Genomic DNA, 14783 nt, shown 5'->3' on the forward strand with positions numbered 1-14783 from the left:
ACACACACATTGGAAAAAGTGGTACAAATTTAGTACACGTACAGACTTGATAAGATCATCACAAACAGTTCATGTCAACCACGTCTCCTGTTTATGTCACTCACTATACACTCGTTCCCAGATGAAGTAATTTTCTGACGGTCGAGGTGCCTTCCCAGTGCCCTCTACAGCAAAAGAACCATTTCGTTGTGTTGTAGAGCAGTGGTGTGTGTGTGTGTGTGTGTGTGTGTGTGTGTGTGTGTGTGTGTGTGTGTGTGTGTGTGTGTGTGTGTGTGTGGTGTGTGTGTGTGTGTGTGTGTGTGTGTGTTGTGTGTGTGTGTGTGTGTGTGTGTGTGTGTGTGTGTGTGTGTGTGTGTGTGTGTGTGTGTGTGTGTGTGTGTGTGTGTGTGTGTGTGTGTGTGAACTATCGACACGATCTTTACTGTTAGACAACTTCAAGAAAAAGTCGTGAACATCATAGAGACCTCTACATAATTTTTGTAGATCTGACAAAAGCATTTGATTCTGTCAACAGAAATCTCTTATGGAGACTACTCGGTAAAATAAGCTGTCCGTGCAATCTAGGCAATATCATAAGATCATTTCACAATGATAGGTCAGCTAGTGTCATTGACAGTGGAGCTTCTTCCAAGTCCTTTGCAGTCAAAATGGTGTTAAACAAGGATGCGTTCTTGCACCTTTGTTATTTAACATCTTTTTCTCTGTTATGTTACACGTTGCTTTCAGGAATTGCGATAAAGGTGTTTACCTTCTAACGCGCTCTGATGGAAACATTTTTAATCTTCGTTGCTTCAATGCAAAAACTAAAGTCAGTGACGTTCTCATACGTGAGCTGCTCTTTGCAGATGATTGTGTCCTTGTCGCGCACACCAATGAGGATATTCAGCTCATCATGGATTGTTTTTCAAACACTGCACGACGTTTTGGGCTCACTGTAAGTCTCAAGAAGTCCGAAGTCTTGTACCAACCAAACCTGGATCTTCTTACACACCTCCTGTTGTAAAAGTGTATGACACTCCTTTGACATCAGTTGACAAGTTTTCTTATTTAGGAAGTACTCTGTCTCAAAACATTGTTGTGGATGATGATATTTCAATGCGTCTGAGTAGAACTAGTGCTGCCTTTGGCAACCTGACTAGACGCCTTTGGAATGAACATGGTATAACCACAGCCACTAAGGTCAAAGTTTACAAAGCAGTTGTAATCACCACTTTACTTTATGGTTGTGAGACTTGGACATCATATAGAAGACACGTTAAACAGCTGGACCAATATCACGTGCGATGTCTTCGCAGAATTGGAAATATAAAATGGCAAGACATGATACCCAATACCGAGGTTCTGAAGAAATGCAACATGCCTGGAATTGAGGCTCTACTACTAAAAGCTCAACTTTGATGGTGTGGCCATCTTGTTCGAATGAAGGATGATAGAATCCCATGCAAGGGCAGTGTTTTATGGTCAACTGAAAGAAGGTTCTAGAAGAGCAGGTGGTCAGAAATTGCGCTTTAAGACACATTGAAATCCAATTTGAAATCTTGTAATATTGATATATCCAACTGGGAAAGCTATGCATCAGACAGATCTCTGTGGAGATCTTATTGCAAAAAATCTCTAGATCATTTTGAAGACCAACGTTTGAAAACACTCCAACAAAAAAGGCAGGAACGAAAGACAATCTCTAACAGTGGGAACTTCACATGCGATGTTTGTGGACGCTCCTGCACGGCATGCATTGGTCTTTGGAGACACAAGCAAAGCCATAAATGAGTTTGGTCGTGTCGACCACTCACTCCACTGTGTGTGTGTGTGTGTGTGTGTGTGTGTGTGTGTGTGTGTGTGTGTGTGTGTGTGTGTGTGTGTGTGTGTGCACTCTCTCACGTACTTGAGCAAATAGTTCCAGTACATGTGGGGCAAGATTTCACGTTTCATAATATAAAATGCCAAGCGTTCCTAACAAACCAAGTAACTGGCATCACTTCAAATGCAAATGCAGCACCAAAATGTGAGTTAAGATACATACCTTTCTCTGGTTGATCGGAAACGTCTCTAGAGGCTGTCCATCAAAGTCGAACTCAGCCAACAGAAGCTTGCCATACGACACAGGGAGTGGGCATGATGTGTAGCCATCATACTGGAAAATGTAAAGTTAGTAGTGACATGATGGTGTGTGTGTGTGTGTGTGTGTGTGTGTGTGTGTGTGTGTGTGTGTGTGTGTGTCCAGTGGAGATTGACATTTCAGCTTACTCTCTTTGTGAGTGGTTGTCCATTCATATGTGAGAGTAGATTTCGTTTGAGAACACCGGATTGTCCAGCGACTGCTGCTGCTGTTTTGCTTGTTGGTACATTGGTGCAGTCGCCGATGCCAAAGACATTGGGATATCGTTTGTGCTGAAGGGTGTTTTTGTCGACGTCGACCCAACCAGCGCCATCGACAAGAGGACTGGCCTTCAGGAAGTCCATCGGACCCATTGGTGGTGTCACATGCATGAAATCATACTGTGGACGGGAAGAACGAGTTAGTGTGTGTGTGTGTGTGTGTGTGTGTGTGTGTGTGTGTGTGTGTGTGTGTGTGTGTGTGTGTGTGTGTGTGTTTGTGTGTGTGTGTCACTGTGTGTGTGCATGTGTGAACACCTTCTGTACGACTTTCTCTTTCGTCTCCAGGTTTTCAAACACGGCTTCCTTCCTTGTCGAATCAATCTCAATCAAGTCATGTCTATAGTTGACTCCAATACTCTTTTCATCAACAATTTCCGAAAGACGATCGGCATACTTCTTTGCTCCAAATATGACAGGCAGTGCTGTATAGTAGGTAACATTGCTCTTGTCCCGTAGACCTCTCTAACATAAAAACACAAACATGAACGACAAGTAAACAAACAGTAACACCAAAGTGGAAACACAATCGCAACAAGACACAGGCGAAAAATGTGAACAACATATGTAAACATGCAATACATACACAAGTAAGAAACTATTGTGGTTCAGTTAATTTGTTGTTTTTTGACTGACAGTTTGTTGTCTTTATCAAATCCGTTGTATATCTGATGTAACTCGTGAAGGCTTATCAAGTATGATGAAATAGTGGCTAGTGATGTATATATAGCTGCATGATACCAACAGTTGTGACTGTGACAACAGATCAGAGCTGAAGGTTGTATATACATACTTGTACTGTATTTGCAATGCTAGAAATGTTGTCATGGTCTGCAATTGTTATTACATATGGTGTGTATAAGTTAACTATCACTAATGTTTGAGAGACATTACAACAAACGTACAAAACAGTTGGACAGAAGTACAATCACCAGTAGACATAGACAAACAGACAGACAGGTGGACAAATGGACAGAGAGACAGACCAGACAGACAGACAGACAAACAAATAGATAGACAAAAGATGGACAGACAGACAGACAGACAGACAGACAGACAGACAGACGGACAAACAAACAGACAGAGAGATGGACAGACAAGCAGACACATGGACAGACAGACAAACAAACAGATGGACAGATAGATGGACAGACAGACAGACAGACAAACAGATGAACAGACAAACAGACAGATGGACAGACAGACAAATGAACAGACTAACAAACAGACAGACAGACAGATAGACAGACAGACAGACAGAAAGACGGACAGACAGACAAACAGACAGACAGACAGAATAGATTGTAGTAATGACTCTGTAGATGATAGCTACAAACATCAGATGGCTGTTCGTTAGAGTTTTTCTTCTATGACTACTATGGTCGTTTATCTTGAATTCTTAGTGGCATACGTAGCCTTTTCTGTATTAGCATTGATGTTTTCAATAAATGTTATTTGATAGACAGGAGAGAGAGAGAGAGAGAGAGAGAGAGAGAGAGAGAGAGAGAGAGAGAAATAGAATCACAATTATCATCCACAGTTGTACCTGCCGAAATCTGTGCTCTGCGAGATACATAATCTTCTGAGGTGCCCCTGCACATTTCACCGCACTGTTTGGAAAAGTGAACACCGCTTCACCGCCTTGAAACTCCTCCAGAAACTTCCATGTTTTCTGGACCGTGTCGGGCAAATAATTTGTGCTAATGCCACCACTACCGATAGATTCTCTCAGTCCCTTAATCTACACAGCATAAGACTAATACAGCAACATACTTCAATTTTTTTCTTAAATTAATGAGTCGTGATGACAAGGTGTAAATAACCGTGTAATGTCACTCCCTCTGGTCCAACCCACCATCTGGCTCTTCTGTCACGATGTATGTTCGGGTATGTGCATGTGTCCATGCACGTACACGACTCGTATGAGCGTATGTGTGTTTGTGTACATGTATATACATGTGTGTACATGTGTACATGTATACAACACACACGCACGCACGCACGCACACACACACACACACACACACACACACACACACACACACACAAATGACAAAATGGCAGTTGGATAAGGAGCTGCCATTAAACGGTAATACCTCCCAGCCAGAAGGCTGAGTTCCTGTGCACTAAGTAGGAGCTATGGGCCGTGCTAAGCAATCTCCTGGAGCCTGGCCAGGTGCTCGCAGCGAGCACCGACTGCGACGCCAACTGTGGTGTGGGCACCCAAAGTCCCACCCGGACCCCAGTGGCTGATGGACTTTGTCGCAGTCAGAGGCCTTTGCCACCCCAGTCAATGATCAGGTACTCATTTATACTCCTGAGTTGAGAGAGGCAATTGTGTGTAAATTTCTTGCCCAAGGAAATTATGCCATAGCTCACCATCACTGTGACTTAAACTTGCAACCCCGCAAGGTCCCAGATGTTTGTATTCTCCAAATGCACTCTCTAACCAATTGAGCCACAGCTAACATGCACACACAGACACACACACGCGCGCGCGTGTGTGTACAGTCACAAAGCAAGAGTCAAAAACAACCCAGACAACAACAACAAACAAACAAATCATTCGTAAACCAAAAACGGCTATGAGTGTTTCATCATAGTTTGCAATCTTTATAATTCAATTATCTGTTATTCTTAACAATCATTTGTAAGTCATTACCAAATAGTACAAAACACCAATATTAAATTTTTTAAATTAAAATTTTTAATGTCAAAACTTGCATGACACATTTTGGTTTGGCTGTGCACTGCTATTGATAAGTGCATGACTTCATCTACTTGTGCCAGTATGTGCCAACTGTGACATAGAGAGTCCACTTTGTAGCCAACAACATGTGATCTACATGTATGATGAGACTGTTTGTCAGTGAGATCGAGTCGTATTCTATTGTGTTTATGTTTGTTTGTTTGTTTGTTAACTTGTGTTGCATATCTAAGTTAGACGAACCTTGTCTACATCAATCTGGAGTCCAGCAGCAACGACCAAGTAGTCATAATAAAGCTAAACACAATTGAAATATTGTCAGACAAACACAGTAATGTCAATGGCTTGTGTGTGTGTGTGTGTGTGTGTGTGTGTGTGTGTGTGTGTGTGTGTGTGTGTGTGTGTGTATGTGTGTGTGTGTGTGTGTGTGTGTGTGTGTGTGTGTGTGTGTGTGTGTGTGTGTGTGTGTATGGATATGTTCATAATCCATAAAGTTTGAAAATACGGTAAGTACCAAACTTTCTGCCACTACTTAACAAATTATACTGAATTTTTCAAACTTCTTAGATCCTTTAAAATTGGCCTTAAATTAAACAAACAAAAACATGCAAACAATACACAAACAAACAAACAAACAAACACACCATGTGTGTGTGCGCGCGCGCGTGTGTGTGTGTGTGTGTGTGTGACTGTCACCTTATTTCCATTGACCGTAACAACTGTCTTATTATCCGGGTCAAACTCACTGGCGCCGTCTTGAATCCAAGTCACATGCCGAGGCATAACATTTCTCATAGGTCTTCTAGTTTGCTCAAACTTCTTGATGCCCGACCCAACCAATGTAAACATTGGTTGATAATAATGAACCTAATAATTGATACAAAACCATTAAAGCTATTAAATGCCATAAGAATAAATTAGTCATTTGACAGGCGTATGCACCAAATTTTTTGACTGGTAGACGTTTTAAAAATTAGAATTAAATTTTATTTTAAAATTTAAGTATTTGAATTTTGTTGTAATACTTGTTACATACTTGTTGACATACAACCTTGAGAAATGCTAGTTGTCTAAAAATTAAATAAAGTATAATGGCTACATTAATATCCCTGTGCATTAAAACTTGATATTAATAATAAAATAAAATTAACGCGCGTGCGCATGAATGTCTCACTGTCAAACAAATAATTTTATTCTTGTTGTCTTACTTCTATTTTTTCTAATTCGCAACGCGTAGGCTAACAAAATACGCGGAAACAAAAGCGCATGTTGCGTACGTCAGATGGCTCAATGACGGCAACTTTGTCTCGTCCGAGCTTGCGAGAAAGCGATGAGCTAATGGCCAGCCCTCCTGTTCCGCCTCCCACGACCAGAACTCTGTAGTGAGCTCCCGATGCGGCGTTGCCAGAGAGAAGGCGAGCGAACGACGACCGGCAGTTCATCGCAATCCAACCGAACAGACAGATTCGGGTGGGTTGATTGATTGATATGGACCGGCAGCGTTTGCGTGTTTATATATGAGGCGGAGACCGGAAACGTAGGCGGTGCCTGTGGTGTGACGTCGACACGTTGTCGCAGGTTTCCACTCGTTTGTGCGATTAATTAGCACGTAATTCTCACTAAGTTTACTTGATCGAACTAGAATAGGCAAAATCATTCTTGTACATTCTGTGTACATAAAAAATTACTGTCCTTCACACAACCTTGCAGACAAGACCAGAAAGTGACAAACTGTTGTGTCCAAAATGGCGACTGTGGTGACACTACTCATCCCTGTTTATATGTAATGCGTCTGCAGACAGTGGGAATGGCCACTCTGCTATGGTAACGTCGCTTTACTATTTGTAACTAGGAATGTGAGACTTGGTGCCACACCTTGAACCAGACCATCCTAAGTAACACTGGCACTCAAACTGATTCGGGTATTCATTCCACGTTGATCCCAAAAAGCTGGTGATGCCCAACTTATCAATTATAGAAAAGTAATGGTCTGATTGTATATAACAACGACCGTTTCCCGAGCAATAATGTAAGCTACACTCCTCGGCTTGTTGGCTTACGTTCAATACATAAGGACCCAACGTTGTCTTGACATACTGCTGCAGTTTGACACACAGTTCGCACGACTTGTCTTCATTAGCATCACCCCAGAAGACAATGCCTGACATACCAAGATCGGCTGCTTGACCGACTGTCTCCACTAGATCAGCATGTGTGACATAGCCAGAGAGGTCGCCATATTCAAATTTAGCAAATGGATAAATAGGTGCCACGATGTCGCGTTTACCATCGACACGCAATGCTTCCAACATGTTAAACTTAAACTTGAGGCTATAGTTCGCAGAACGTTCATATACATATATGGATGGGTAGAGGACAGTGCTAGAGTTAAACAGCCACTGAATCTCATTGTTTCGTTGTACAGTTGTCGATGAGCAGTGATAATCATCATACCCTTTGTCGTTGAAGCAATCGGGAAACTCATAGTAACCCCACGTTGCATTTGGACGGAGTGACGTCACCAATTTGAGTGTCGTTTCCATCCAAAGTCGTGCAGAGCTCTCAAATTGTTGTTTAGCTTCATTTGCCACTTCCTGCTGTGTCCAGTCAGGATGCTGCTGCTGCACGAGTTCTATTGATTTGTCCACGTAAATTTTGCGCGAATCCCAGTTTCTTTCCCACACCGGCTTCCACTCCTCCCAGTCAATAAATCCTAACCCGCGAAAGTTCCCGTCCGGAATTGTATCCCGGATGTCGATCTTCACCTGCTCCAAGTGAGCAGACAGGTTGCCAAGCTGTGGTATACCGCCGTTGTATGAGCGAAACGGAGTTCCCGACTTGCGGTCGTAGAATGGATAGAGACCGATCTTACCCATTGTTGTAATAACCTCTCCCCACCACGTTTCGTTAGCGTTGTGCACAATGCCATACGATGAAAGACTGAGGTTGACATCGCATCGCTGCGAGCATTGGCTCGACTTTCCGAACCAAATGGGCAGGAAGGGTCGATTGGGTAGCGACGGACCTAGGACGTGCGGTGAGATTCTGATGGCGTACGCGTATGTGTCGCTGAAAGGAGCAGACAGCGACAGACCGAGAGCAAAACACACAAACAGCGGACGTTCCATCGGTCTTTCCAAATGCTAGACCGCATGCGCGACTTAATTAATTAATTAATTTTATTCGCGCCGTTTCCAAACCATATCGACACATTTTTTGGTGGGGTAAGGTCTGTGCCAAACAAGCACTCCCATGATCCCATCCAACGCAATATCTAAAATTTAGTAGTAAATCGGCGCTACGCGGGTCTGGGAGGGCGAGGCTAATACTTTAGAGTACATCTAACTCTGAATCGAAAAGCACTAGTTTACAACTATTTTAGTTAATTATTTAGTTAATTAATTAAGTTTAAATGGTACGTGAAGAATGAGTAAGCGTCTATTAGAACCTCTACTAATAATTGATCTATCTGTGTAAATTTAATTGCCGAGCGTAGTTATTTAATTAGTTAGTACACTATACACAGTGTGAACTAATTAGAGATACTGTCTGCATGTTTCACACTGCCTTATCTGGGGTCATGGGAACCTGACGTATTACTCAGTACTAGCCTCGTTCCTAGACTCACGTGAGCCTGGCAGTGTACCAGTTTCCGTATAGCACTTCCAGCTCCCCCTCATACGGGAGCCGGACACTGCCAAGCTCACGTGAGTTTGGGGACGAGTATACATAGCATCGTTTCTTTCTCGGATTTTCGTCAATTTTGGCTCTCGTATAGAAGGCATTGGAGCTCACGTGAGTTCGAATCAAGCACGTGCACGACAACATCAGAGAAAAGCGCAGAGGCGTCGCTCAATAGGGGCCTGGGTGGGCCATGGCCCCCCAATATTAGTAGGCGTGGCCGTCTAGACAATTGACAATAGACAATAATCCTAGCGCTGGCCCCCCAACTTTGGACGTCCAGCGACGCCTCTGAAAAGCGCCTTCAAACGAAGCTACTGAGTCTGCGGTGTCACACGTGAAGGCGGACTGGGCAGGAGTCTAGTGACACGCGCTCACGTGCACGTGTTGCATGACGGCACCCCATGGCCAGTACCGTAACGTCATCACTTTCGTTGGGTGGCTTGTACACGTGTATAACACTTGGTGTCTCCTTTACCTGTTATTTCGAAATACCTAAACTTGACTGTTACATGCAAGTAGATACGAGTGCGCCCCCCCACGCACGCGCGCGCGCGCACACACACACACACACACACACACACACACACACACACACATTCACTCACGCCCACACTCGTACGCACGCAACACGCATGCACACTGAACACACCCAGCAAACAAACCAACAAACAGGTTTTCCTCACACCACGTGACCGCAGCGTTAGTTCTAATCCAATGGCGCCACACTATTGTGTTCGTCTGTTTTTCTATCTTCTTTTCGTCGTAGTCTCAGCAGAGCTGAAGGCAACACACACAAACGAATGGGCCGTTGAGATCGACGCCGACCGACCGACAGCAGACCACATCGCACGCAGACACGGTTTCATCAACATGGGCAAAGTGATCTCATCTCTAGCTAACTATACAAAATTCTTTTCTTGTTCTAAACATGTATGTTCAGATTACAGGATTAGACAATATCTACCACTTCGAACGACGTGAAATACCACGTCGTATGGCAAGATCAGCCCATTATCACACAAGCAGACTAGTGACGGATCTGAAGGTGTGGCGCTCTACTGCACTACCGGGAGCGACTCGCTTTGCACTTGTTTCGTGTAATTGCTAGGTGAAGTGGGCGGAGCAGCAGATTATTAAGAAGCGCGTGCGACGTCAGAACCAATTCGTGATGCCGCAAGATCGATATTGGTCCACGCAGTGGTATTTGGTGAGAGTGTTATAAGTTGAATGTGATCCGATGTGCGATCCTACACGCGACCTGTCATCTCTCACTCCTATCATCTCTGCACTCTACGTCTTGCTAGATGCCTGTCTAGTCAGGAAGGTGTTTGTAGCCCATCTCTAGACGATTTTAAGTCGGCCCTTCACTCTTTGCGTGCTACAGTTCCGAAGGAACCACACTGTTACACCTGTCCCCACTACATGTAGGGTTGTAACACCTTGTCAATTATCTATAGAAGGTCACACCTACTAAAATGGGGGCTAGACTCACTTAGGCTCCTTACTGAATTGAGCGACGCCTCAGGGTTCGTTCTTGCATCTGTCCACGTGTTTGTCCATCAGACTTGACATGTCCTTGCAAACACTTCTCCTGCCTCGTTTCAGAACAGCAGAGTCAGTACTCGCGGAACATCATCGCATCACAACGTCGAACCGGTGTGGAAGCAAGGAATAAACGGCACAGGCGTCGTTGTCTCGATCCTCGACGACGGTAGGTCGCCCTAAACAGCTCTAAACAACGCTATAAAAATCTTTGTGTTCCGTCTTATTTATAGGAATACAGAGGACCCATCCAGATATCATAGCCAACTATGTGAGTTCACAACAACGTCACCGTATTCATCTAATGTTTTATGTCTGTATATTAGGACCCGAAAGCAAGTTATGATTACAACTCGTTTGACAGTGATCCGTATCCGAGAGCAACGCGGAACGACGAAAACAAGTATAGGAATACCACGCCCGCATGTTGTTAGGAAATTAGATTGCTGACTCTATGTACTCTAGTCATGGTACTCGCTGTGCTGGCCTGGTGGCCACTGCCAAGAACCGACTTTGTGTGGTCGGAGTCGCATTCAATGCTAAGATCGGAGGTCAGCATTCTTCTGTCGGTCGATTAGAGCAATCGTGTTCGTTCGCCTGGTTGGTCTGTCCGCCACTTGTCTGTACGTCGGACGGCGTGGTTGTCGGCGTATTTCTATTTGAACTTTATGCGTTTATGTGTCGTTCCGTCCGTCCGTCCTTCTGTCCTTTCGTTCGTCCGTCTGTCCTTCCTTCTTTCCGTCCGTCCGTCCTTCTGTCCTTTCGTTCGTCCGTCTGTCCTTCCTTCTTTCCGTCCGTCCACCCGTTTGTCCTTCCTTCCGTTCTTCTTTCCTTCGTTTTTGCGTTTATCTGTCGTTCCGTCCGTCCGTCCTTCAGTCCTTTCGTCCGCCCGTCCACCCGCCCTTCTTCCGTCCAGCCACCCTTTTCCCGCCCATCTGTCTGTCCTTTCTTCCGCCCTTCCTTTCGTTCTACCGTCCTTCCGTACGTTTATCCTCTCTCTGCCCTCTCTCTTATGTCCGTCCGTCCGTCCGTCCGTCCTTTCCTTCTTCCTTCCTTAATTCCGTCCATCCGCTCTCTGCCCTCTCTCTTATCCGTCGTACCTGTCCGTCCGTCCTTCCTTTCTTCTTTTCTTCCGTCCGTCCATCCGCTCTCTGCCCTTTCTCATCCGTCCTGCCTGTCTGTGTCTCCTTACATGCTTACATGCCTCATATACTCGTCCGTCTCGCTTGAACGTTTCCCTACTCGTTTATTCGCCCGAATTCGTCCTGTACTAAACGCGCTCATCCAACCCATTCTCATCTGCAGGCGTGCGGATGCTCGACGGAGACGTCACCGACAACATCGAAGCGAGATCCCTAAGCCACAACCGAAATCACATCGACATTTACAGCTGCAGCTGGGGACCGGACGACGACGGCAAAACCGTCGACGGCCCCGGTCGACTGACCAGAGATGTTCTCGCCGTAGGAGCTCGCAGTGGTCGCAACGGGCTGGGCTCGATCTACGTCTGGGCGTCGGGAAACGGCGGCCAAAGACAAGACGACTGTGGCTGCGACGGTTACACCAACAGCATCTACACTATATCCGTCAGCTCCGTCACGGCTCGGCAAGAGCAACCATGGTATTTGGAGAGCTGTGCGTCTACTTTGATATCGACATACAGCAGCGGCTATCCGAACAGAAATATGGTACACACACACACACACACACACACACACACACACACACACACACACACACACACACACACACACACACACACACACACACACACACACACACACACACACACACACACACAATAAACACATAATTGTCGCAACTCTTTCTGAGATCAGCTGGATTCGGTTGATAGGTTACTACTGATATCGATAGCCGTTGTACCATGCATCACACGGGAACGTCGGCGTCCACGTCGTTAATGGCGGGCATCATTGCTTTGGCAATCCAGGCGAAGTAAGATGGTAATATAGATTGTGGACGTGCTGGCAGAAGGCGCTTGTTGGTTCTTCGAACTTCGTGTTTGTTCCTTTGGTATTCAACTGGTGTTGCTTGATTAGTTGTTGTTGTTTGTTTTATTGTTGCTTTGTTGTTGTTGTGTTCCCTTTCTGTTGTCGTATTGTTTGTTTTGTTTTGTTGTTTTGTCGTTGTTTGGTATGCTTTGTGGTCTGTCGTCGTATTGTTGTTATTGTTGTTTTGCTGTTGTTTGGTATTTCTTGTTGTTTGGTATTTCTTGTTGTCTGTCGTTGTACTTTTGTTTTGTTGTTGTTGTTGTTGTTGTTGTTGTTGTTGTTGTTTGGTATTCATAGTGTTGTCTGTTGTCGTATTTTGTTTAATTTGTTATCGTTTGGTGTTCCTTGTAGTCTGTGTCGTATTGATTACCATTGCTGTTGTCACATCTATATTCGTTGCATGCGTTCTGTAGTCCTCGTCTGACGTGGCGAGATGTACAGCACATAGTCGTTCGTTCGGGTAAAAAAGTCGATCCCAGTGGCGGAGGCTGGGTTACCAACGGTGACGGCAGGGTTGTTAGTCACAAGTACGGGTACGGTGTGGTGGATGTGGAAAGGTTGGTAAATTTGAGTCGGCAGTGGAAAACGGCTCCTACGAAATACACCTGCGTTGTTTCGTCGACGGTTAAGAACAGGTACGGATGCAGCTTGCTTCATTAGGACAGACAACAGCACACACACACACACACACACACACACACACACACACACACACACACACACACACACACACACACACACACATTCACTCATACCGCAGCAATTCATTGCACGCTAGAAATTCATCTACAACTTCAGGAAACTGAAATCGCAAAAAGAAACAAGCAAACTCCCGACAAAGGCCTGCAAACGAACATCCAACGAGATCCGTTATCTAGAACACGTCGAACTTCGTATCTCTCTCAAAGCCAAGCGAAGGGGAACAATCAGCATACAATTGCGATCACCCCGCGGCACCATCTCCACCCTACTCGACTTCCGCCGCCACGACTCTTCCCGTCGCAGCTACGAGAACTGGACGTTCATGACAACCCATTGTTGGGGAGAGAATCCAAGAGGAACGTGGAAGCTAATAATTAGATCAGAAAAATCCAAGCCAGATGCTACTCTAACCGGGTGGACTCTAATAATGCATGGGACGAAACTACCGATTATGGAAACCTAGTTAGTAGTGACGGTTAGGGTCAAAATTAGTAGTTTGGCAAACCAAATGACATAGAATTTAGATAGACTTTGTTGGTATCATTTTGACTGATGAATGTGTATGTATTGTATTATGTATGTATTGTATGTATGTACTGTATGTATGTATGTACCTCAGTGTGCCATATGTCTACATGTATGTACACGCAATCTGGGAATCGGTTTTCAAAGTACATTGAGTACGTAGCGACGTGGGAAAGGCATCCACGTTGGGGGCCCAAATAAAACTGCGTTGGCAATTGTAGCCTCGTACCCAGGCCCTCTTGCGCGCCCTGAGAAGAGAGCCGGCACGTTGTTTAGAATCTCAAGCCGATAATGTCGCGCGCAACTGTTGAACGGACAGTGAAACAGCTTCCGTGCGTGGATGAAGGCGTAGATCTAGATCCTAGGTCATGTGATCCAACTAGACGATTCTAGCTAGACCTTGTTTTTGTGGCAGTGTCGAGTTTGTCATTCCTCCATGTCGACTAGTCGTACTGCAGTCAGGCTGTTTACAGTGTTTGCTTAGCGACAAAGACTGCAGCAGAAGTTGCAGCTTATTTTGGGAATTTCTATCTGTACAACAGACGGTCGACGTCTTCCACGCACATCTTGCTCCGTGCATTCGAGCTGTAGCAGAAAATTGAGGTTGTATGCACATGACAGCCAGGACTGGTACATCTAAGTCGAAAAAGCGGACAAGGAACATCACGGAAGCTGTTCGCTGTCATTGTGCGCGACATTATCGGCTTGAGATTCTAACCAACGTCAGTTCCGCATGCGTGCAACATTACGCCGATTTCGGGGTAATTTCTGTGCGCATGCGATGTACCAGGCCCTCTCCGGGCGCGCAAGAGGGCCTGGGTACGAGGCAATCTGCGCGCAAGTTTAGCTTTGCACTGTTAGGAGCTCCTCGGGTTTCTTCCACTTGTAGCTCGTTTTCACGATGACCTATTTCATATATAGTGACCACAGACTCCTGATTGGGGGCCATGGCCCCCGTGGTTCCTATGACTATGGTACATCACTTTAGAATTTGTATGTACATATGTAATGTATGCTCATTACTTGACATATCATCATCACTTTGAGAATATTGGTTAAGAAGTCACAACTTTGATTTTCCAAAATACTAAATGTGCATTGATTGCCAATATAATGACCTACTACCAACCATTCATGGTGAGCACGAATCTTACTGTACACATGTGACATAGAATGCAAAATGTGATGTGAAAAATTTTTTGGTGATTAATATCTATTACCAAATAAATTTGATT

The 14783-nt window shown here is 44.8% G+C and overlaps 3 protein-coding genes across 4 annotated transcripts; 1 reads left to right on the top strand and 2 right to left on the bottom strand.

Annotated features, from left to right (window-relative positions):
* Nucleotides 1–9: 9 nt before the first annotated feature.
* LOC134192688 (sulfide:quinone oxidoreductase, mitochondrial-like) lies at nt 10–6562 on the bottom strand. The gene is made up of 9 exons (XM_062661443.1): nt 6361–6562; nt 5780–5950; nt 5327–5380; nt 3923–4117; nt 2635–2841; nt 2248–2499; nt 2024–2134; nt 1886–1953; nt 10–164 (listed from the first exon to the last, which is right to left on the bottom strand). Exons 1-9 carry the CDS (start codon nt 6523–6525, stop codon nt 104–106), a joined length of 1284 nt encoding a protein of 427 aa, XP_062517427.1. The 5' UTR covers nt 6526–6562; the 3' UTR covers nt 10–103.
* Nucleotides 6563–6611: 49 nt separating this feature from the next.
* LOC134191955 (hyaluronidase-like) lies at nt 6612–8219 on the bottom strand. The gene has a single exon (XM_062660608.1). The coding sequence runs from the start codon at nt 8209–8211 to the stop codon at nt 6922–6924; it is 1290 nt and encodes a 429-aa protein (XP_062516592.1). The 5' UTR covers nt 8212–8219; the 3' UTR covers nt 6612–6921.
* A 1211-nt stretch (nt 8220–9430) lies between these two features.
* On the top strand, nt 9431–13624 carry LOC134191940 (proprotein convertase subtilisin/kexin type 6-like). 2 transcript variants are annotated; one of them, XM_062660590.1, is made up of 11 exons: nt 9431–9646; nt 9708–9812; nt 9876–9974; nt 10373–10478; nt 10543–10580; nt 10636–10712; nt 10775–10860; nt 11615–11997; nt 12165–12265; nt 12735–12956; nt 13100–13263. In XM_062660590.1, exons 1-11 carry the CDS (start codon nt 9482–9484, stop codon nt 13125–13127), a joined length of 1410 nt encoding a protein of 469 aa, XP_062516574.1. In that variant the 5' UTR covers nt 9431–9481; the 3' UTR covers nt 13128–13263. The 2 variants fall into 2 exon arrangements, with proteins under 2 accessions (XP_062516574.1, XP_062516573.1); XM_062660589.1 differs by having other exon boundaries at nt 9441–9646; nt 13120–13624.
* Nucleotides 13625–14783: the final 1159 nt, after the last annotated feature.

The sequence above is a fragment of the Corticium candelabrum genome, chromosome 16, assembly GCF_963422355.1.
Source record: "Corticium candelabrum chromosome 16, ooCorCand1.1, whole genome shotgun sequence".
Classification (NCBI taxonomy): domain Eukaryota; kingdom Metazoa; phylum Porifera; class Homoscleromorpha; order Homosclerophorida; family Plakinidae; genus Corticium; species Corticium candelabrum.

Coding starts and splice junctions, on each gene's coding strand:
- LOC134192688 (XM_062661443.1), bottom strand. CDS start 6,525: ATGAACTGCCGGTCGTCGTTCGCTCGCCTTCTCTCTGGCAACGCCGCA. Junction 5,951..6,360: donor CCGTCATTGAGCCATCTGAC/GTACGCAACATG, acceptor ATCAATTATTAG/GTTCATTATTATCAACCAAT. Junction 2,135..2,247: donor GACAACCACTCACAAAGAGA/GTAAGCTGAAAT, acceptor TACATTTTCCAG/TATGATGGCTACACATCATG.
- LOC134191955 (XM_062660608.1), bottom strand. CDS start 8,211: ATGGAACGTCCGCTGTTTGTGTGTTTTGCTCTCGGTCTGTCGCTGTCT.
- LOC134191940 (XM_062660589.1), top strand. CDS start 9,482: ATGGCGCCACACTATTGTGTTCGTCTGTTTTTCTATCTTCTTTTCGTC. Junction 9,975..10,372: donor GGTCCACGCAGTGGTATTTG/GTGAGAGTGTTA, acceptor GCCTCGTTTCAG/AACAGCAGAGTCAGTACTCG. Junction 12,957..13,119: donor TCGTCGACGGTTAAGAACAG/GTACGGATGCAG, acceptor CTACAACTTCAG/GAAACTGAAATCGCAAAAAG.